The 23,876-nt window shown below is 44.2% G+C and overlaps 1 protein-coding gene across 8 annotated transcripts in view; it reads right to left on the minus strand.

Annotated features, from left to right (window-relative positions):
* Window positions 1-23,876, minus strand: part of NEDD4L (NEDD4 like E3 ubiquitin protein ligase) — a 321,617-nt gene that overhangs the window by 207,407 nt on the left and 90,334 nt on the right. For all 8 annotated transcript variants that reach the window (XM_080686861.1, XM_080686863.1, XM_080686865.1 and 5 more), the window contains exon 2: window positions 4,221-4,294. In XM_080686861.1, the coding sequence (XP_080542987.1) occupies window positions 4,221-4,294 (74 nt within the window). The remainder of the gene's footprint in view (window positions 1-4,220; window positions 4,295-23,876) is intronic.

Genomic DNA, 23,876 nt, shown 5'->3' on the forward strand with positions numbered 1-23,876 from the left:
AAAAGAATAAAGCTTGAAATTCAAACAGATATTCTAAGTTAAAACAAAATTTTTTTGAAGTCTTACTTAGCAAAGTACAGCTATTCTAAATCTAATGCCTGATGATACAGTTCTAAGAACTTGGTCAGCTGCCATCAAATACAATGGCCAGTTCTTTAAGTCTGCTTAAAAAAAATAAAACCTAGTCATCAAATCTCAGGTTTTAGAAGGACCCGCACAGTCATCTAGAGGGGCTTAATCACAAGGAACAACAACAGCCTGTAATGATTGGAATTGAGAGTCTAGGTCAGTGGTCGGCAAACTCATTAGTCAACAGAGCTGCAGTTTGCCGACCACTGATCTAGACCAACAGCCCATCCAAGGCTGGACTTTTGTCATTCAAGAACAGTATTAACCTACCATTGGAAAGAACACTGATACATCTGGATCTTTCGGTTCCAGCACTCACTACAGAGTTGTTTCTTCTCGGGCAGATGACAATCCTTCTGAACCTCAAAATTCTCACCTAGAAAAGGGAGGTGAGTACCCTCCTCACAAAGCTTGAGCGGTATCAGTGACATTCCCTCCTGTGCCAGCTATCCTGGAAGCACTCCAAACAGCCTGAAAATAACTTGTACTACTACCTCGCTCGATTCCCAGCTCTATAACGTACAAGAGGTACAGACTTTACAACTTAGCTAATCTTTATATCTCAGCTTCCTTAGGGGCAAAGTGGGGAGAACAATAGTACCTGCCGCATAAAACAGTTGGCAGAATCAAATGAGCTCCTGTGTAAATAGCTCAAACCGTGCCGGGCACATCGACGCACTCAATAAACCTGAGCCCCTCCTTCTCACTCCCCATTTTAAGAAAGCATACCTAAGGAAAATAGATAGAGGGTCCTCAAAACATTAAAAATAGAATTACCTTATGTCCCAGCAATTCCACTTCTGGGTATTTATCTGAAAAATCCAAAACACTAATTTGAAAAGATATATAGAGTGTCCCCAAAAATGTAATCACATACTTTGAATAATTATAAAGGCAGTGTTTATTAAAATATATTTCATTTTCAAAACTGAGCTATCAGCTATTACAGTGTGTATACATTTTTGAGACACCCTGTATGCACCTCTATGTTCGTTACAGCATTATTTATGATAGCCAAGATATGGAAGCAACCTAAGTTATTTATTGCTAGATGAATGGATAAAATAGATATAGTACATATACACAATGGAATATTATTCAGCCATCACAAAGGAATGAAATCTTGCCATCTGCAACAACATAGATGAATGAACCTAGAGAGTATTACGCTAAGTCACACAGAGAAAGACAAATACCATTTGATTTCACTTATATGTAGAATCTAAAAAAAAAATTACTCATAGATACAGAAAAACTAATGGTTATCAGATGGGAGGTGGGTTGGAGAGCTAGATGAAAAAGGTATTAAAAGTACAAATTGGTAGTCACAACATAGTCACAGGGATGTCAAGTACAGTGCAGGGAATATAGTCAATAATCTACACAAATAAAAGAGAAAGATTCAAACTGACCGTACCTTTGCGATGCTCACCAGCCAATCAGGAGTGAGTATGCAAATTAACCCAACCAAGATGGTGAGTTAATTTGCATACGCAAGTGCTGAGAAGCCAGAGGTAGGGCGGGATGCTTGCCTCATTGCAGGCGTTCTGTAGCTCCCGGCCTCTGGGCAGTGTGGGAAGGCAGAAAGGTGGCTCCGTGCAGGAGGAAGGCAGAAAGGTGGCTCTGGCAGAGCAAAGGCAATGCCCGCAGCCAGGGGAAGGAAGGCCCATTCTTGCACGAATCTTTGAGCATCGGGCCTCTAGTACTGTAATAATTATGTATGGTGTCAGATGGGTACTAGACTTACTGGAGTGAATACTTCCTAAGTTACCTAAGTGTCTAATCACAATGTTGTACATCTGAAACTAACATAATATTGTATGTCAACTATAATTTAAAAATGTTTTAAAGAAAGAAAGCATGATTCACTTATCCCAAACTGTACACCTCTTTGTGGCCAAACACCAGGACTCATCCCTGCCACAACAGAATGTGTCTAAAAGGTTCCCCCATAAGTCCAGATGTCCTGCTGACCTTGCCCAAAACTGCCAGTGAGGTTCCTGACCAAGGCCTTACTTCACCTGTGTGCAATGACAGCTGAGCTGACCAGGGGTCTTGACCTTCCACTGCAGCCACAGCCAGGCCTCAGGCACCCCATGGAGAAGTTTCTGATTGCACCATCACAAGAGAGCGTGTTCCTTCTATGGGGTTTGACGTCGTAATTTTGCACACACATCAGCATCTATTGGAGATCACCTGCACCTGCCATTCTACTGACTCCCTGAATCCTTTGCTCTTGCCATCACCTCCCTTTCCTACACTCACCTTTTATGTCCTAGGCAGGCCTCCTTCCCTGGTCTGCAGGGAGCCTTTGTGAGAATTAAAGAGAACCCAGGATGGCAGGGTGTGGGTGAGGGAGATGCCTGATAAGCTAACGGCACCTCCATGAGAATTAGGAAGAGTGGCCTTTCTTCAGCTGGCAACCCTGTGCCACAGCCCCTCTCCCCCCTAATTAGATTCTACTTATTGAATTCAAGTCCATTTACTGGGAAACTGCCAGGTGCCAAGATCTCTGGGCTTATGGACAGGAATAAGAAGGGCTGTAGCCTCTGAGCCAACCAACTCTGCTAAGGCGGGCGCTGGAGGGAGGGGGAGGAAGCTCACGGAGCCACCACAGCCCAAGGACCAGAGTTGTTTTGTCCTCTTAGGCTGGATTTGATGGGGGCAGGCAGTGGGGAGCTCAGGAGGGGTGCTGCCTGCCACCTGCACTGGCCCAGGAGAGAGTCGTGCCAGAAAGGATGTGAGGAGACTCCATGCCAAGGGGAAAACAAGAGCAAAGGCGACATGGCAGATTTAGAGAATGGTGAGTTTTCAGTGCAGGGGCAGGAAAAGGAGAGAGGCCTCCTGTGTCAGGCTGAGGCCCCAAAACCAGAGGGTCACTACAGGGGACAGTGCCGGGCACTTGCAGATGATCCGTGCTGTAATGAGGGGACTGCAGCAGCAGCCACCCTGCACTCGCTCGTGGTGAAAGCCCACAGGGTAATAACCAGGGCAGGGGCAAGTCACTGTTCTGGCACTCCCAGCTTATGTGCCCCGGGCCAGCAGCAACCTTTCTGGACTTAACCAGTTAACTGCCAGGCGTCCAAAACGGAAACCATCCCCACACACCACGATATTTTGAATTGAATTTAAAAAATCCGCCACTTGCATCTATAGATGCTTATGGTGTACAAAGGGTTAAGCTTTGTCAACCATAGGACAGGAAAGCTGGACTGGGACATCTAATGTCTCCTCTATGTCTGAAGTTCAAAAGGTCTTTGTTCTTCAAAATCTAGTTCCAATCCTGTTTCCAGTGGCTCTAACCTCACTCTGCTACCAGTTTAACATGTAACGCAACACACTGCAGAGGGCCAACAGGAACAACAAGATCCCACATGAATATCGGGTGCAAAACTCTAAATAAAAAAAGCTGAGACACCAGAAAGATCAGCTGTTTCCCTTCTAGAAGTCACCAAATGCCTCCAAATTACCAAATCACTTCATTCAGACCGTCTATGCCAAGGAATTATGCAGGTTTCTTAGGAACAAAATGACACTTGCATTCTTCCCTAAACTAGGAATATTTTTTAAGTAATATATTAAAATAAGCAGACTTATTCCCAAACTGTATTTTTCCACTGCAAAAAACCAGAAACTTCAGAATCAATTTCCTCATGAAGTCAACCCATAGGAAGGACTAGCCCACTGACCACCTTTGTGGTACAAGGTCTAGGCCAGCCGTGGGCAAACTACGGCCCGTGGGCCGGATCCGGCTGTTCTATCTGGTTCTCTTGCTCTCCCCTCCGCTCCTTTACTTTGAATTTATATTAGTTCACACAAACACTCCATCCATGCTTTTGTTCCAGCCCTCCGGTCCAGTTTAAGAACCCATTGTGGCCCTCGAGTCAAAAAGTTTTCCCACCCCTGGTCTAGGCCCTGGCGCAAACTGTGGTCCCTGGACCAGTGCTTCAGCATCACCGACTCGATCAGAATTTGCAGGGGTACCCAGCAATCTCTGTTTGATGAAGGCCTCCAGGTGATCCTGCTGCCTGAACCAGAACAGTGCTTAAGGTTAGCAAGCCAAAAAAGACTACAAAATAAAGTCAACATACCTGGCTCCAAAGATGTCTTTTTTGGCAAGATCAATTCCAGAAACAACCTTCACTCTCAGAACACGCGATTCTCCCTGTTGGAGGGGGGAAAAAAAAATTAAAATAATGGACTTCAATGGATCACATTCTCACCCAGTATGCAGTCAAGGATTCCTCTTCAGGCCAGAACTGAAATACAGAGCAAACCAATTCAAGCATAGGCTGCTGCTCCCTACACTGAAATTCAAAAAGCTACATTCCAGCTCAAAATTCTGACGACCCTAGCAATTCAGAGCATCCAGATGAACTGAGCACAAGTTTGATTCAAACTAGGTCATGTAGATCAATTATTTTTGCACTGATAGGAAGGATTTTCCAGTTGTGCCAAGAATACAACCGCACACATGAAACCACCTAGATAAATGCCCAAATGCAACAAAGGTACCATAAATTTAGTAAATAATCCCTCCTTTGGGGGGGGGGATGTTTATATGAGTGGCCTGAGATAGAAAGGAATTTCATGTGGTAAAATAGTTCTTCAACATTATGGTTTCAGAATGTCAGTGCTGGCAAGCAAACATAATTCCTCAGTTCCGGTAAAAAGACCATCCTAAATGGATATCTTCCCAAATCATCTCAGAAATCATTCATTCATTCATCTGCTTATTCATGCATTCATTCCAACATTTTGCAAGCAGCTCCTATGCATCCGGCATTGAGCTAGACCTTGAAATACAGGCATGAACATGCTTGTGGTCTGTTCGGTGACAGGGAGACCAACGGCGCAGGACCCTGTGATGGCACCTGCCAAAGGGCATGGGCTGGAGAAGTAGTTAAGGCTAAGACACTCAGAAAAGATGAGCAGGCTCAGGAGGAGGTGGCAGGCAGAAGTCCAGGATAATTCTCAGGTTTCTAGTTTGGGTCACTACTAGTAAGTGTTAACATAAATTAAAATAGAGGGTTAAGTTGAATTCAAGGAGCCTATGAAACAACCAGTTGGAAAAAAGTAAATGAATAAATTGATAAATGGGAGAGATGTCTAGTCTGGGATAGACCTGGGAGTTATTCATGTAGAGTTGGTAGTTACAACTAGAAGTCTGTGGAAAGTTATCAAAAAAGAGTGGGGGCGCCCTAACCGGTTTGGCTCAGTGGATAGAGCATCGGCTTCCGGACTGAAAGGTCCCAGGTTCGATTCCGGTCAAGGGCATGTACCTTGGTTGCGGTCACATCCCCAGTACGAGGTGTCGATGTTTCTAACTCTCTGTCCCTCTCCCTTCCTCTCTGTAAAAAATCAATAAAATATATTTAAAAAAAAAAAAAAGAGTGGGGGCGAGGGGGATGGCTAGAGATGAAGCCCTTCAGGACACAAGCACTAAGGAGGAAGAGAGAAGTACTATGAAATTCATCTACCCCGTGTTTAGTAAAAACCTAGGCAGAAAAAGAAAACCTAAATGATTATGTAGATCATGTCATGTGAAAGGGAAATAAAACATGAAGAGACCAGAAGACTGAAGCTTTGTTAATCAGCCACCAGATCAAACAGGCATAGGTGCCATCAGATCCAGCGCAGTATCATTTACGTTCCAGGATTCTTCCAGCCATTCAACCACTCTCCCACCATCCAGCCTGACACAAGGCTGCTCACACACAGACACAGCAGGGCACCAGTATGGTTCAGAGAAGCTTCTCAACCTGTGTGTGCTTACGATCACTTGCGAACGAGGCCTGCACTCACGTCTGGCAGGATGGAATGTGTTTGGCAGCCTTCACGAAAGGATTAAGGCAAGTCAGGAATAACTACTACACATCAGAGTGTCCCCAAGTGTTTATCAAAGCCCCGAGTCCTGTGCTCCTCCCTTTGTTCCTGTAACTGCCGGATTGACTGCCCTGGCCTTGCTCTTACACGCTCACCTCACAGGCCCTTGTCAAGGATTCCTTCTCAGCACAGATGTTGTCTAGGGCAGTGGTCGGCAAACTCATTAGTCAACAGAGCCAAATATCAACAGTACAATAATTGAAATTTCTTTTAAGAGCCAAATTTTTTAAACTTAAACTTCTTCTAACACCACTTCTTCAAAATAGACTCGCCCAGGCCGTGGTATTTTGTGGAAGAGCCACACTCAAGGGGCCAAAGAGCCGGATGTGGCTCGCGAGCCGCAGTTTGCCGACCACTGGTCTAGGGTTAATATCTGGCTCTGTTCTGTCTCTCACAGCAGGCATCTCCCATGGTCAACTCAGTCAAGGAATGTCACCGTGAAAGTATTTTTTACACATCAATCCCAATTTGGCAACACACCTGTGTAAAGTTCATAGCACACCTCGGAAACGTTTAGGGCCCACTAGTGTCATAGCATATAAACTGAGAACCATAGGTTAAAATGAAATCCTTGCCTGCCAGCTAAGGGGTAGAAGACTTTACTTGAGATGCAGTGAGAAATCATTCAGAAGAAGAAATGGAGGACAGGGAATGGATTGTCTCTATCTCCCTGCTAAGCAGTAACTCCTGATAACCGACTCAGGCCGAGCAGCAGGTCAGTTTCCACACCTAGCCTTGCACTTGGGACTAATTTGGGGGAGAAAAAGAAGGTACCATGTGTAGGATGGAAACCGAGATGTAGTCACCAGTCACATCAGAAAACAAGAATCCTGGTAAGAAACGATCTCTTTGTCTCACATCCCTTGGAATTCTCAGAAATTCTGGGCAGCGTCCTACACTTTACACAAACTGGGTAGGAGCTCGACTGAACCTTGTCTGGGTTTGAAGGAACAGGATAAGCCCAGCTAATACCTGGTTGCCTTAGATTAGCATTAACGTTGGGTAAATGTTCTTACATTGGGTGGATGGAGCTACTTACCAAAGGCATACATTTTAAAGTCAGCAAACATTAATAAATGAATAAAAAATAAATGTAAGTAAAGGGATAACTAAAATTTTTATAGAAACTGATTTACTCATTTAGTAAGCATGAGCACCAGTTCTAAGATCTAGGGATACAATAATACGGAGAAAACACCTCACCCTACCCGTCCCACATCCTAGTGTTACTGAGAGTGCGTTATATAAGAGCTCTCAACTATATCAGCAAACACGTCAGGAGAATCTGCAGGCCACATGGAAATATAGAATGGTAATAATTTTAAGTGCTTTATTGAGCACTTAAACATTTTGTATACACACCCTTTCACTAAATAAATCCTCACTTAGGAATCAATCCTAAGAAAATAAGCACAGATATGTACTAAACACAAACCAAAAAAACTAGCTAAAAGGACAGTCCCCACAGCATTTTTTTAAGTGAAAGAAATCTAAAAATCCCACTAAAGTGGACAACTAATTGTTTATAGCAATTCAGTGCAATGGGCTACAGTATAGTCATTAGAACAGGGGTGGGCAAACTTTTTGACTCGAGGGCCACAATGGGTTCTTAAACTGGACCGGAGGGCCGGAACAAAAGCATGGATGGAGTGTTTGTGTAAACTAATATAAATTCAAAGTAAAGAAGCAGAGGGGAGAGCAAGAGAACCGGATAGAACAGCCGGATCCAGCCCGCAGGCTGTAGTTTGCCCAAGGCTGCATTAGAAATATGTGTGAATCTGCAACAACCTTCATTCATTCCACAAGTGTTTACTAAGTTCCCACCATCCTGTGCCAGACTCATGACCTGGGGGGTTCGGATGTGAGCAAGATGCAGTTCCAGCCTCAAGGAACCCACAAGACAGAATATAAATACACAACACAAACAAACAAGCAGGGTAATTTCTGAGACTGGTAAGTGCTTTGATGACAATTAAATATAAGCAATTAAGTAGAGGGAAAGGGGGGGCTAATTATAACTGGTGGTCAGAAAAGGCCTCTTTGGAGAGGAGACATTTGAGCTGAAACATGAAGGAGATAGAGGGTGGTCATGGGGGAGGGCAGGTCATGCAGGGGTGCCAGCAAGTCCCAAGGCCTGGGAGGAGCAAGTCTGGCCCTACAGGGGGAGGCCAGCATGGCACAGCGGAGCCAGAGATGCGAGGCCAGCCTCACTTGATAGAGGGTGGGCATCATTCCAACAAACTCCCTCTCCACAATGCCCCCTTGGAAAGTTTCAAGTAGGGGAGTGACAAAATTTGAAGTTTTTGAAAGACCACTTTGGGTTTTTGGGAGAATGGACTCTTAGGGAATAAAAACAGAGGAGGGAGACCAATTAAAAAGAGATCTGGCAAGAGATGGTAAGCTTTGCATAAGATAGAGATGTGATTAGATTTAGCATACAAAGAAATGTTTGAAATAAACTATATGGTTAAAACAAAAGTTTCCAACGATTTCTACAAATGAGTTTAGAGACCAGCAAGTTGTTCAACAAGATGTCTCCTTTTTCCATTTAAACCCACAACTAAACTACATTTCCCAGCATTCCTTACAGTCATGTGACTATGTTCTGGCCAATAGGATATGGACAGAAATGATATGGGCATTTTCCAGACCAGGCCTATAGACCCCTCCCACTCACCATCCTTCATCCTCTCCCCATCCTCCAGCTCAATGAAGAAGATCGTGGAGGCCAAGGAGGGAAAACTCCAGGAAGGGAGTAAGTAGAACAGAGCATCCCTTCACCTCACCTGCTCCCTCCACCATCACCTACTGACTCTGCCCAGACAGTGAGCTGAAAATAGACTTGTACTGTTTATTCCCACTAAAAACTATTAACTTATCATAGTCAACATAATCTCATTTTGAAATAAATATCAATTATCTGGACAGAAAAAGACCCAGAAAGGATGATGTCAATAGCAATTACCTCTGGGTAACGGATAACTTCTTTTTGCTTACCTTTTTTTTCTTTCGGAAACATTATTTTTGTTTGGAAAATAACTTTTTGTAGAAACTTCAGAAAATACAGACAAAAAAAGAACAAATTAAAATCACAGGTTTAGAAATCCAGGCTTTGTTATTTTTAAAATGAATAAACCTTGTCATGAGAAAAACAAACCTACAAGTTATATTTTAGCCAACTCACAAAGGTATAGAGCTATATATTCGGGAGACGTGAACAGGGTTCTCTTATATAACTGTAGGCAATAGCTTGGAGATGAAAGGGAGAGAGAGAGAGAGAGGCTTTATTGAGCACTTACTATTTAAAAGCACCTGTTGCAGGAAATTTACTTCTCTCTGAAGTTAAGGGCAGGGAGCAGGAAAGAGAATGTTACTCTATAAAAATAGTTTTTTATAAATGGGGTTCAGACATATAGCAAAAACGTCTTATCTTTGTTTCCTCCAAATAGCAAGCTTGCATACAGATAAGCAGCCATCGTCATTCTATAAGGAAACACATGACCAGGTGTGTGACTAATTGGTGTGGGCCCCAAGCCGAGCAACTGTATTTTCTGAAGCATTTTATTACTTTCATAAAACCTACAGATGACATTTTGGTCCCTAGTTATGAGTCCAGGAGATAAATATTTAACTAAGGTGGCTTATGACAATGGAAATATTATTCGGAGATAGAATGTACAACACAGAGAAAGCACAGCACAGAAGAGGTGAGGCTGAATGACCACAGGCATCCTCATGATTTCAGTGTCTCTTGCTGTTACTATGACTCTGTTTTGCACTGTTACTGAGTAACAGGGATGATCCCATGTACCTGACATGTGCTTTTCTTTTCCACTGAGTTTTCTAATTCTTCATCAAGTCATAAAACAGGGTAAGGTGCCCAAGCCATAAATGAATGGCATAGAGGAAGTCCCACTAGGTGGTATTCTAAAGGCTCATGTGTAAGACAGCCTGTTCAGACAGACTGTGTATGAAAGGTTACCAGATTCTCATGCCTATCCACAAAGCCTATTGCACAATCTATCCAACTGTTCCTATGGCAAAATAAATCTCAAGTTCCAACTCAAAACAAGATACTCGAATTTACCTTTTCTCCTATGGATGTGCCTTGAGAAGGTAACTTTTTATGTTTGATCCCTTATTCTTCACAATGGCAGCTGATCTCCCCCCCTCCCCCACCCACCCCCCACAAAAGTGATATCTGGCCTGGGAAACAGTGTTCTTTCCACACGGGGATCCACTGTGACCCTAGGTGTCGCACATACCAGATGTCCACATGGACAAGGATGTCCTAAGTCAGGGACTTGAACATCTTGATCCTTCTCCCCTAAATCAATTTATGTATTTACCTTCCACAGTCTACCTTATATTTATACTTCTAGCTATTATCCATAACACTTGCAGGCTCACACTAAGCACTCCCTGGGTTTAAAGAGGTGGTCATTATTTTTTATACATATGTACACACTGTGCCTGCTACACAGTAGGTATTGTTAATCTTCTGAGTGTCCTCCCTGCTCTTGCCCCAACTATTAAACAAAATTCTGTTCCATACTTTTTTTTAACTGAAAATTCTTTTTTAAAAATATGTTTTTATTTACTTTTAGATAGAGGGAAAGGGACAGGGAGAGGAAGAGATAAAGACACCAATTGGCTGTCTGCTACACACCCCCTACTGGGGATCAAGCCTGCAACCCAGACATGTGTCTTAATCAGGAATTGAATCAGAGACCTCTTGGTGCATGGGTGATGCTCAATCGCTGAGCCACTCCATCTGGGCACTGTTCCACACATTTTTAAAATATCCTGCACTATCATATCCCCCAACCTCATCCAACATTCTCATCATCGCCCACTCTTGCTATATCCTGTCCTTTCCATCCCAATTCCCAACCTCTACACCTTGCCCCTCTTCACTCTCTTGATGGGTTCCCCCACATTACATGGCGGACCCCTCTCTTCACTTTTATCACTCAGTTCTCCACTTTGGCCTTCTAATGACACATTCAACAAAAATGACATTCAAGCATTGTGCAGGCAAAAAGGAGGGTCCCAAAACTGAACAAGGCACATTCTTCTCTGCCCAAAGGGCTTACAATCAACTGTGGAGATTAGATATGCACATACCTAAAATATACCTAAAACATAGGGGTGGAATAGAGACATAAGACATGTGTGGTGAGAACAAAGATGCAGGACAGAAAACACGTCCAGCTCAAGCTCAGCTGATACCGACGGCAGCAAACAGCCCAGCCCACAGAACCATCCACTGATGCTGTCCACCACTGTCAGACCAACACTGTTATTCTAAATGAGCAAGTCCCAAGAACATTAATTCCAGAAAAAAATTTGCAGAAACATAGGATTCAACCTTTACTAGATCATGGCTATTAATATATCAAGTGGAAAAGTCATCAAAGGGGAAGAAGGAAAAGATGACCTTCTAGAGCAAAATCTTAATTGTAATGGTCAAAGTGACTAAGTTTCAGAAATTATGTTGTATGGTTTTAAAATGTCTACACATTTATAATCTTCTTTCAAGAGGTGGGGCTTAATATTCCTCCCTCACCTGGGATTTAGGGACTTCTTTCTAATAAACAAAAGCCTGGCCTGTGTTGCTCAGTGGTTTAGCATCCACCTTTGAACCAGGAGGTCACGCTTTAATTCCTGGTCAGGGCACATACCTGGGTTGCAGTCTCGATCCCCTATAATGGGCGTGCAGGATGCAGCTGATCGATAATTCTCTCTCATCATTTCTTTCTCTCTCTTTCTCTTTCTCCCTCTGAAATCAATAAAATCATTTTTTTAAAACAGAATATGGAGGAGGTAAGAGTGCATGACTTTGAAGATTAGGCCATAGTGGCATTGTGGCTTGTTCTCTCTTTTTTTCTCTCTCAAATAAATCAATAAAATTTTTGAAGAGTCATCCTGTACACCAAATATGGTTGCAGGCTCAATTCTCAGTCAGGGCACATATCCAGGTTGGGGGTTTGGTCAGAGTGCATATGGGAGGCAACCAATCCTTGTTTCTCTCTCTCCTAAAATCAATTAAAAACATATCCTCGGGTCAGGATTAAAAAATAAAAGGCATGGCATTTTGAATGCAGAAAAAACAGAATGTGGTGACATGTTCAATATAAGTGCAGTGTTTGTATAATTTTTAAGAAGTTTGGCACCTGATGTCTTGTAAGTACAGTAACATTTGAAACTGAAGCAACTCCAGAAACTTTAGGCTACATGACCTTAAGTATAAACTTTTTTAATTCTAGAAACAATGATGATAACATTAGAGAGAGACTGATTTGTTGTTCCACTTATTTTTGCATTCATTGGTTTATTCTTGTATGTGCCCTGACCAGAGATCAAACCCACAGACCCAGACCAGTGTAACAGCATGGCGCTCTAAACAGCTGAGCTACCCAGACAGGACCAATCTTTCTAAAATGTCTCTTCTCCACTGCACCAGTGGGACCTCCCCAGGGACCAATGGATCAGACTGAAACTCCTCGGCCTGGCATTGACGACTCACCACAACCTGCTCGATTCCCAAAGTACCTGTGCTCCTCACGGCGACACAATCCCTTTCTTCCCTGTGCTTTCCCGTACAGCACCCATTCTCCCCAAAGGTCAGCTCAGGCGCATGCAGTCCTTCCACCAGAAGTGCCTCCTCTGTGCCGGAGGCAGTACGAGGAATAAGGAGTCAATAAGACAGAGTTCAAGCCCACAGGAATGTGCGTGCTGTGTTATCAGAGCATACACACACACAAGTAATTACAAGATGACACAGTGAGTTTAGTAACAGCAATGGGTGGATTCTGGGAACTCAGACGAGGAAGAAATTAATGTACCTGCGAGGGGGGTGTGGAGAGGGAAATGGAGCAGAACATTGAGGAAAGCCCCAGATGAGCAGGCATTTGAGCCAGGCCTTGAGGCACGAGGAAAGGGGAGGAACCTTTGAGACAATCGGGCACCTGGACATGGGGATGGTCAGAGTGCTGGAGGTGGGCGAGGGGAATAGCTGTCCGGGCCTGGATGCATCCTCTGGGCTGTGAAGGGCACACACAGCTAAGCAGGTGAGTGGCGGGCTCACTGATGACATGAGCAAAGAGCAGAGGGAAGGGAGTAAATCCAGAGAGGAGGGCGGGGACACACGGTTGGCTCACTGTCTGGCAGATGGAAGACCTGGGACTGGTTCCAATGCTATTCCTGGGGGAGCAGAATGGCTCGGGACAGACTGGCTCTGCTCTGCAAGGCAAAGGAGAAGACAGCAACTCACATCTCCAGTTTCGGTGTGAGTGGGGGCTGGGATCTTAGATAATAGAAAATAAAGCAAGAAGAGTGGGTCCAAGGCTATGGAAAAGAAAAGAAGCTGGGTTTCTTGATCGAAGGTCGTCTTCCCCAGGTGCAGGTAGCGATGTCCAAAGGGCAGTTAGAAGTCAGAAACCAGAGCTCGGTCCAGAGGTCAGAAATGGACACCCAGCCTGGGAGACCGGCACCTTCCTCTGGGCCTTCCTTCAGACCAGCCATTTACTTGGGCACTTACTAAGTAATAAATCACAGTAGTCTCTTTTCCTTGCAGGGAAGTCTTATCTTCTCAACTGAACGCTAAGCCTGCACTGTCCAATATGGTAGCCACTAGCTACATGAGGCTAAATTTAATTTAAATATGTCATTAAGATTAAAATCCACTTCCTTGGTAACACTAGTCACATTTCCAGTGCTCAATAGCCACACACGTCTAGTGGCTGCTGCACTGGTCAGCGCAGCTAGAGGACATTTCTACAGTCACAGAAGGGCCCAGTGGATGGTGCAGCTCCAGGACACTACCTCACATGTAACATGCAGGAATGCGGTGGATCTGAATAACCTCTGAGGCAGGTTGTACTGTAATCAGGTTCCAAGGTCAAGGTTTCCTCTGAAATATTAAAGACTGGCATGCATGCAAACTGAGTGTCTATAAATCAATATCTGTAAAATCTAATTAAGCAAATACAGTCGAGTGTGGTACAGTCTCCCTGCTTCAAGACAGTTTAAAACTCACTATACAAATAAAAGACTAGTGGTGATGGTGGCTTAATAGAATATGACAAAGATCTGGGAGTTTTAGCCTAGCCCAGTAGAGGACAACCTCATAACAAGGTTGCTTTTTTCTGTGAATCTCACACAGTATTCACAGAAAAAGTATTCTTGGCCCTTTTGACAGAATTATAGACATACTGGAAAATATCAGGAGGGACAGGGCTGGTAGGAAAGGGAACTAAACTCAGATAACAGAGAACAGTTGAGAAATGGGAGTGACCAACCATCTGGAAAACTTTCTAGAGGGAGCCCCGTGGAGTGAAGACGAACCAGGCCCAAAGGACGAACTAAAGCCAATGGGAAGGTCTCCTGACCAGCACATCTGAGCAGACCAGCCACGACCACCTGAACCCGCTCCAGAAAGGCAAGGGTGCTATAAATTAGATAAATGCCAACAGAATCATATTCGAGCTCCCATAAGATTTCCACACTTTCATTCGACGCCGTTTCATTTTAACGTTGATGAGATGTCCTAGGAACTTAACTCCTGTTTCTATCAGCTAGTCCAGTGGTCGGCAAACTCATTAGTCAACAGAACGGCACACCGCGGCTCGCGAGCCGCATGTGGCTCGCGAGCCGCGGTTTGCCGACCACTGAGCTAGTCTATGGTAAATTGGCTGTTATACTTCGTTTTGTGGCAGTTCCAAGAACCAATAGATGGCTTAAATGAGGACTTGCTGTGCCCATTCCGCATGGCTGGCACTGAATCATGCAAGTTTCTCTCAAACCCTCCCCGCTTCCCCTACAACCAAATACTCTTGTGACCCATGCCTTAAAGTGCTAGTCTCATATTTCTTTCTTTCAGTGACAACATTAGATGTCTTTGTTGCTGACTTTGGCATAAAGCAGAGCCATGGCATTCCAGGTAGTCATCCTGAGTTCTTTGCCGGTATCCCCATTCCACATCATTTCACCTGGAAAATATGCCCCTGAAGAAGAAACAGGGGTGAGGGTGGGCTTCGGGGTTGGTGGTAAGTTGAGGAGTTAGCAGTGAGTGGTGGCTATGATCAGTCACATATAAGTGACATGTGGACCCCCAAGGGCCTCACATGTAACATGCCAGGATGCATATTTTTAGAGTAGCTCTCAATTAAAAGTGTTAAATGTTCCAATGCCAAGAATCCATAGTAATTCAGTGATTATGGAGAGAGGAGAAAAAGGTGCCATTGAGCGGTGTCCATGAAATGAATGAGCTGGCAAGAGTCCCAGCTCAAAGGACATAATCACTCTCTTCCACTAATTAAAAATTCTCTTTTTACCAGAAGAATTGGTAAAACTCCATGTAAAAGGTTTTCAAAGAATCCATTTATCAATGATTCTTTTGTTTCAAGCCTTTAATCATGAGACAGGAAAGGTTTTTAAATTCCTCTAAGATCACTAAGACAAGAATTATCCTGTATTCTTAGTTCTAAAAACGATCATAATAAACAATGGCACTTTGTTGAAAGCCACAAATCATAGTTCAAGATCTAAAATTTTCCACTTTTCGAGGCCCTCCTAACTCTGACCTCCTGCAATAAAGTCAAGTCTGGGTTTCTGGGTCAAATGTGTAGTTTGACTAGAAGGAACTGGAAGAGAGCTGAGCGTCAGGACGTAGCAGGGGTTGCCAGGAAGATGTTCCCGGGGCGAACTCTGGGATCCTGGATCTGAATCTCATCAAGTGGGATCAGAAGCGTGACTTCTGTCAGTGTGCCAAGGGCTCCAGCATTTTAGAGAAGACACAGGTGAACAAAGCTGATAACTCATTCCAGTGTTGAGCGTTAGATTTCACAATGAGAAAATGCCCTGTGTATGGCTGAGGCTCAGGACCAATAACTGGCACCTTTACTCTGTGGGCAAGTTGAACAGATGCAAATTATAATCAACTATAGGCCCAGTGCATGAAATTCATGCACTCGGCGGGGTGAGGGCAGGGGGAGTCCCTCAGCCTGGCCTGAACCCTCTCCACAGTCTGGGAGCCCTGAGGGGTTGTCTGACTGACAGCTTAGTGGGCCTAAGCCATCAGTCGGACATCCTTAGCATTGCCACAGAGGAAGGAGAAGCTCCCACCACTGCCGCTGTGCCCGTTAGCCGTGAGCCCGGCTTCTGGCTGAGCTGAGCTCCCTGTTGTGGGAGCACACGGACCACCAAGGGGCAGCTCCTGCGTTGAGTGTCTGCCCCCTGGTGGTCAGCACGCATCATAGTGACCAGTCATTCCACCATTCGGTCATTTGCATATTAGCCTTTTATTATGTAGGATTGGAAGGCTACAAGGTGAGTGTGTACTAAGCACGGGGGCTTAGTTGTGCTCATCTCCACAACAGGATGACTCCCCCCACTGCTTCCCAAGTCCACAGAACAGTACCAAACAGAAGCCTGTCTAGGTTTCCATTTCTGCACGCCAGACCCCCGACCCCCTCATCCCCAGGCTCTGACCTAACTGGTTTCCTTTCACAGATGGCAACCAAATTCCAACCCTGCCTCCTGGAGATCACACCCGAGTCACCAGCATTGGGACTGGGGATGTTCCCAAACTCTTCAGCCACACAGTTGCAGACAATTTCTTGGTTTGCTCCCACGAATACCATATTTGCTACTAGCTTAATCCTCAGAAGGTGACTGTTTCTAATTCCTGTATAGGTCTCAAGATCTTGTAAAAGAACTATCCATACTTGGGCTATGGCTCAAAGCCTTCCGGCACTACTGACCACATTGGAGCACCTAAGTCTCTATTGGAAGAAGACAATTAGGAGAACCAAGCTCTGAAACACAGGGACGGGGATGGTGCCAGGAACATCCAGGCTCTACAACTCATTCGAACACATCACATGCCACAGTGGCTTAGAGAACCTGACAGGTAACTCAGGAATTCAAGACATCACAGATGGGCAAATGTCCCAACTTTGAAAGAAAAAAAAAAAAAAAAAAAAGCTATGAACCACAATGTTAATTATATAGACTGGGCTTACAGCAATTTTTCCATCTACCAAAACCAATTTGCTATAATATTTTTGCTCCCATCTCCTTCTTGTCCTTCAGGGGTCAGCTTAAATGTCTTTCCAGGGCTCCTGGACTAGTTACATCCTCCTGCAAGAAGCTCCCACAGTACCCTGTATTTCCCCTTCTGCCCTTTATCGTTGTAGCTTTTCAAATTAGCTCTCACCGCAAAGACGGAGCTCTCCGAGGGTAGGGACCAGAGACAAGATCAATGGACCCAGTGCAACTGCTCATGGCGGAGAACCACAAAGCAATCTGTTAGCTTGCTCGGCACTGTTTTCCTAGACCAGCAAACAGCAGGGCACTCAAATGATTCAGGAAGAGTGAATGTCCAAGTGCACAAATGACATCAAACCAAGGCAAAGTTTGAGAGTGAGTTACTAAGTATTTTGTGAGCATTTAGAAAAGAAAAACAATCAATAGCTAAGGTTTTCGAAGTAAAACCTTATTTCCTTTTCAGACAAGATTAATGGCCCCAGAGCATCTGCATATTGGTGTATATAGACTTTGGCCAAACTACGTTTTGTTTTTCTAGACCAGCAATTTTCAGCATTTTTCATCTCATGGCACACATAAATTACTAAAATTCTGCAACACCCCAAAAAATATACTTTTGCTGCTTTAACAAAAGAAGGTGTACTTTTGATTGACTTATAAAACAAGTAATAATAATAGCAATTATCTACCTTTTTTGCTTCAAAGTGACTTTTTAAAAATCAGGCACCTATACTTGTATATAAGGATTTCTTGTATCAAGAATTAACCGATCAGATGCAACCTTATTATGGGATGTGACCAATAAGATATAACTCTTAGATGACCTACATATTTATGGTTCAAGACAGAGCATTCACACCAGGTGGCGACTGTGGTATTGGCTGTCGTCATTTTTTTATTGGACAATCTAAGGGAAAAGAGGTCAGTGCCCCTGACTCAATAGTCAGGTACAGCATGTTTTAAAAACTTTTGCAGCACACCATCTGAAAATCACTATTCCAGACAAGGTGAAGATGTGAAGGTGAACTGATACTGAAGTTAAGCAGGACTCAGTTGTGCCCACTTGCCAATTCCTATCCAAAGTACAGTCATTAGAAAACTCCAGGGAGGTCTCATGGGGCTTTATGGTTAGCTCCCTCCAGGGCAACACTGTGAGCCAGGAAAATGTGGATGGGGATATTGATGGCAAGCTAATCCAATTGGTAGTTGACATACACAACTGGATAAAATGTCAGATGACTGGAGCAGAATCCAAAAAGATTTCACCATAATGGGTGACTGGCCAAATCCCACATGACCGAGTTTTCCAGGGCTGTGAGCACTTGGTGCCGGAGTCCACAAGGCAGGATGGAAGGTACAAGATGAGAAAGCGTCAAAAGGAGAGGGGGCAGGGCCTTTGGGGTTGTATTTTATCTTGAGCTCAATATGATTCAACTTTCAGACAGTGTAAACCACTTGCACTATTCAAAGTCCAGGGCAGGAACTGTCAGCATTATGTTCAGCTCCAAGTGGCGAGGCTTAGGAAGGAGGTGGTTATTTTGCTTTGTTTTTTAAGCCAATAGGACAAAATCCAAACAATAGAACACTGAGCAACCATCAGAAAAAGTAAGGATGTTCTCTACATACAGGTTTGAAAATCCAAGACACATGGTTCCGTGAAAAGGCTAGGTGGAGGGCACTTCATAGGGTATGCCATCCTTTATAGAAAAAGGACAGAAAGGAGAGGTGTGTATGTGCATACACGCAAATATCTGTCTGCATGTGTGTAAGGGAAACTCAGTAAAGACCCAAGAAACTGCCATCACTGGCTGACTGAGGACAGGAACTAGTTGGTAGGGTCAGAGGTGTGTGAGACACACACACACACACACACACACACACACTGAGATGTTTCACTGTACAGCCTTCTTTGTTGTTTCTTTTTCATTTATCTTTATTGTTTAAAGTATTACAGATGTCCTCTTTTTCCCCCATTGACCCCCCTCTCCTCCCCACTCCCATTCTCTTCCCAATATTGTCTATGTCCAGGGTTATGCATATGAGTTCTTTGGTTGATCTCTTTCATCTCCTCCTCCCCACTTCCCTCTGAGAATCCTCAGTCTGTTGCATATTTTGGGTTTTTAATTTAAAACCATTTAAATGTATTAACTCAAAACATTTGCTTTTAAGTAACAGCATAGTTAATAAACAGACAGACATCACATGAAGACTTAGGCATGTTTGACCTAATTTGTGTTAAAAAAAAAAAAAAAATACAACAGCAGCCCTGACCGGTTTGGCTCAGTGGATAGAGCATCCGCCTGCGGACTGAAGGGACCCAGCTTCGATTCCAGTCAAGGGCATGCACCTTGGTTGCGGGGTCCATCCCCAGTAGGGGGTGTGCAGGAGGCAGATGATTGGTGTTTCTCTCTCATGGATGTTTCTAACTCTCTATCCCTCTCCTTTCCTCTCTGTAAAAAATCAATAAAACTAAAAACAAAACAACAACAAAAAAAACCCACAAAGATTCTTTCTGTGGGAAGGGAGGTGGTGTGGCCGAAGGAAAGTCATCTTATGGTAGGAGGTTGCAGAGGGCAAACCTCAACCCAAGGAGTGAACGCCAAGGGAGGCAGCTGGGCCTTATTGAGAGGAAGAAAACTTCCAGTCATTAACTCTGGTCAAACACAAAGCAGGTGGCCTCCCGAGGCAGAGAGCGGGCCAGTTAGAACCAGAGTGAGAGCAAGGGCCTGCCACCTGCCAGAAATATCACCAGGGGCAGGAAAATGAACCAGATGGTCTCCAATGTCCCTTCCTGACTCTGAGAAGTTGTGCTTTTAGAAGACCTGCACCTGAGGAGCCAAGAACTCAGGCTAAGATGATTCACGCAAGATCACACACTTTTACTAGGTATATTATACGTGTAACTTCACTAAGACAAAACCCAGGAATAATCATTACAATCCCCATCTACCTCACTGCGAAACACAAGAGTATTCAGAAATTAGAGTGCTTCCTTATTTGCAGCCACTTCCAAAACACCATGAATGAAATAACCAATAGAAACGAAGTAAGAGCATGTGTTAACAGTATTCTGGAGGGGAGAGGAGAAGGTCTGTTTGTTGTTATTCTTATTCTACATCTTATTCCTAAAAGGATTTATGGTGACTAACTGGCCCCATATGAGAGGTTTATAATTCCCCTTATGAAGAATAGCAACACTTCCTCTACGATGGGCTGCTCGTTGGAACCACTCTAAGAAATAACACAAGGGCAGGATTATCCAAGGAAGTGCAAGTGGTCACTGGTTCAAGGAGTGGCTGACGTTAGCTCCAGTGCTGCACAAAAACTAAACTCAATCAACACAGAAAAGCAAAATCACCAGCTAGAACCAGAACATCAAGACAAACCTCCCCGAGGGAAAATCTGCAAGCAGAATTGAGCTGCCCCATTAGAAACTTCCACAAGCCACCACGCCGAATGCCACAAACCTAAGAGAGCTGCTGACATCAACCACCAGACAGAAGGTGCTGGGGTGACAAGAATAATGAGACTCGTGCAACCATTCATGGCCAGAGGTCCACAATGCAACCCCTTACTTTGAATCTCTTCCCAACTCCTTCCTCCCCTCCTATCATCTTTGGCGGAAAGCCAGCGGCAAAGCATGAGTGATATTCATTTCTAACTTACCTACCAGGTGTCAGGATGGATAATGTTCATGGTCAATGGCTCCACGTGTAAAAGGAGACAAGTGTGCCAGATGTATTGATCTTTGGACAGAATCACTGCTCTTGTAACTTCACTTTCTTAAAATATGCAAATGTGCCTTATCAGATGTAACATTTCAGCCGAGCCTCGTTATCCAGCAATACCCTTTTATTACTAAGCTATAACTCATCAACAACTCATTAATGAGCAACTGAAAAAATTTATTTCCTAAGCTTACTGGAATTTTGCCTTGTGTTTTGAATTATGAATTTTTTAAGAAACAAAATAAGACAGTGGTTATTAAATGTGTGTTGTTTTTTTTTCAGTTTCCATAGAAATACATACAACTAAAGGATTTCATCAAAGTATTTTGATTTTTTTTTTTTTATTTAAAACGATCAAAGTCAAGTTTCCTAGTTTTTCGAACTACAAAACAATGTCAATTACCATGTGGGTGTGCTGCTGCTTCAAAAGCTATTTATAACTAATCAGTGCCAGAAGTGAAATTACAAATGTTGTTACTTCTAACAGAATACTTTCGGAGGGAAAAAGAAAACAATAAATGAAAATGCTAAGGTTTTTTGTTTCTTTGTTTTAACCCTCACCTGAGGATATATTTTTCCTTTATTCTAGAGAGAGAGTAAGGGTGAGGGAGGGAGAGCAAGAGAGAAAAACATCAATGTAAGAGAAACAGCAATCGGTTGCCTCCCATACGCACCCGAATGGGGATAGAACTCGAAACCTAAGTATGTGCCCTGACAGGGAACCAAACCTGCAACCTTTGATGTATGGGACAACGCTCCAACCCACTGAACACCTGGCCAAGGCTTCCGGTTATTTTTTATAGAGTATTTTATTTGTTTTTCTTTTACTGATCAACCTCTATTGAATGCTATTCCTTTCTATAACTTAAAATTATGTTTGACTTTAATGCCAAGCACTTTGTACTAGGTTTTGACAGTTGATGTATAAGTTCAGCAACTTGCTTTTTCCTTTGAATCTTCTAACACAGCAGTCGCCAACCTTTTAGACCTCACGGATCACCAGTGGTCTGTGGACCACCGGTTGGCGACCACTGTTCTAACATGAACCATAGAAGACACACATGTCGACCTCATCCCATTTCCAATTTATATCTCTTCACATACAGGCCCTGGGACACATTCTGTACCTTTCATAAAACTGTTATTCTTTGGTTCAGTCTGTAAAGAGCCTGGTACATTTATGAGAGTAATTTTTAAAAATTAACAAATGAGAGATTAGAGAAAAATGGGAACCAATGATGTATCCACAGGATGATAAAGCTCATGATATCACCATCCCACCTAAAGGGGCATCGGACCAGACCTCTTCCACAGCCTGGACCTGCTCATTTCATCTCTCCTACTCCCTAAATCCTGAGGATGCAGGAAGGGCATCAGCCACCCTTCAAGTGGCTGTTCACAGTCATGGAACATTGACACCTGTCCTGAAATGTGTACATTTCCCACACTGAGAGGTGCTAGCTCCCTGCAAGATTCCATGCAGGAAGGTGTGCTAAGAAGCCACAGGATGGGCATGGAGCATCTTCTTGGAGTACCAATGCCTCTGGAAGTCTTAAAGGGTGTGGAGAGCGGCTACAGTGTTGGACAGGTTCAAGCCTTGGGCTGAGAGGGCACGGTCCTCTCATGGCAAAGCCACATGCAAGCAAAGCCCTCCCAGCACAATTACAGCCAAAGGCTATGGTTGCAAGCTTGACATTATGGTCTGAACCTGTGGTCCCAGGAGGCTAAGTGATGTAGGCTGCGGGAGGTGCAGCAAGTGCTGCCAAAACAAAGCTTGATAGAGTTCTCAGGTGCATGTAATTAAGTAGATTTGAAACTCGAGAGAACAGTGTAAACATCTTGACCACACCCTTGCTTTGCCTCGTGGGATCTAACTATAAAATAAAAACTTGGCTTACAGGCTGTGGCACTGTCTCTCCTTCCAAGAACAATGTCCCACCTGGCCCCAGCTATATTCTCTCATCTATTTTCTTTAATCCTTCACTGCCCCTCCTCAGGTTCACCATTGGCCATGCTGGACGCGGTTCAGAAGGGTAAGACAGTGGCTCTCAAAGTGTGGAACCCTGACCACCAGTACTAGCATCATCTGGCCACTTGGCAGAATGCTCATTCTCAGGCCCCACCCAGACCTTGATAAGCAGAATCTCTGGGATGTGTTTACAATAAGGTCCCAGGTGATTCTGGAGCACCATAAAGTCTAAGAAACAACGTTATATTAAAACAAAAAGGGAGTATCATGGAGGAACACAGGCAATTTGTACCAGTTTTTAAGATCTCCCATTTATAACTGGGCTGCACTGGGCTCCTTTGCAGAGACGAGCTCCGTCCCCTCTCCCCAGAGGATGCTGGGGTGGAAATGTGCAAGGAGCCAGCAACCCTACCCCTTTCCTCCTGGCACCCCAGCCCTGAATCCTCCCCCCCCCCCCTCTCTCTCTCTCTCTCTCTCTGCTGGGAAATGCACCAGATCCTGTGCTCATCTCTGTTCCTCTGTTCCAAAGCCCACAGCTTCCCAGTAACTCTTAGCAAGAATCACTCTGTGGGGAAAAACATGCACAAGTGGAGTAGGGAATATTTTCACTCTGAATATAATTTCCTACTGTGTCTGGGTTGCTGCTTTATTTTCCCAAAGAGCATTTATTATACTTTCATCATTATTTTTATGAAAAAGTATAATCACTTTAGGTAACATCAGATTCTTTATATGACCTCCAATATTCACCGAATCTCACTGATTCTGTCAATCCTATCGCACAGATCATCTGGTAACTCAATTTCATTAAATATATACATGAACTAGACGCCCGACATTAGTGTACTGGGCGCGGGGGTGGGGGGGGGGGAGGCGCGGTGGTGGTGGCCAGGGAGCATACGTCAGCCCGGCCTACATGCACCTTCTCGCAGTCCAAGAGCCCTCAGGGGATGTCCAACTGACAGCCTGCTCCCCACGGGGAGTGGGTCTAAGCCAGAGTCGGACACCCTTAGTGCTGCCGCAGAGGCGGGAGAGGCTCCCACCACCACCACTGCGCTTCCGTCAGCCCAGCTTCTGGCTGAGCAGCACTCCCCCTGTGGGAGCGCACTGAC

Source organism: Plecotus auritus (assembly GCF_963455305.1).
Source record: "Plecotus auritus genome assembly, chromosome: 8".
Lineage (NCBI taxonomy): Eukaryota > Metazoa > Chordata > Mammalia > Chiroptera > Vespertilionidae > Plecotus > Plecotus auritus.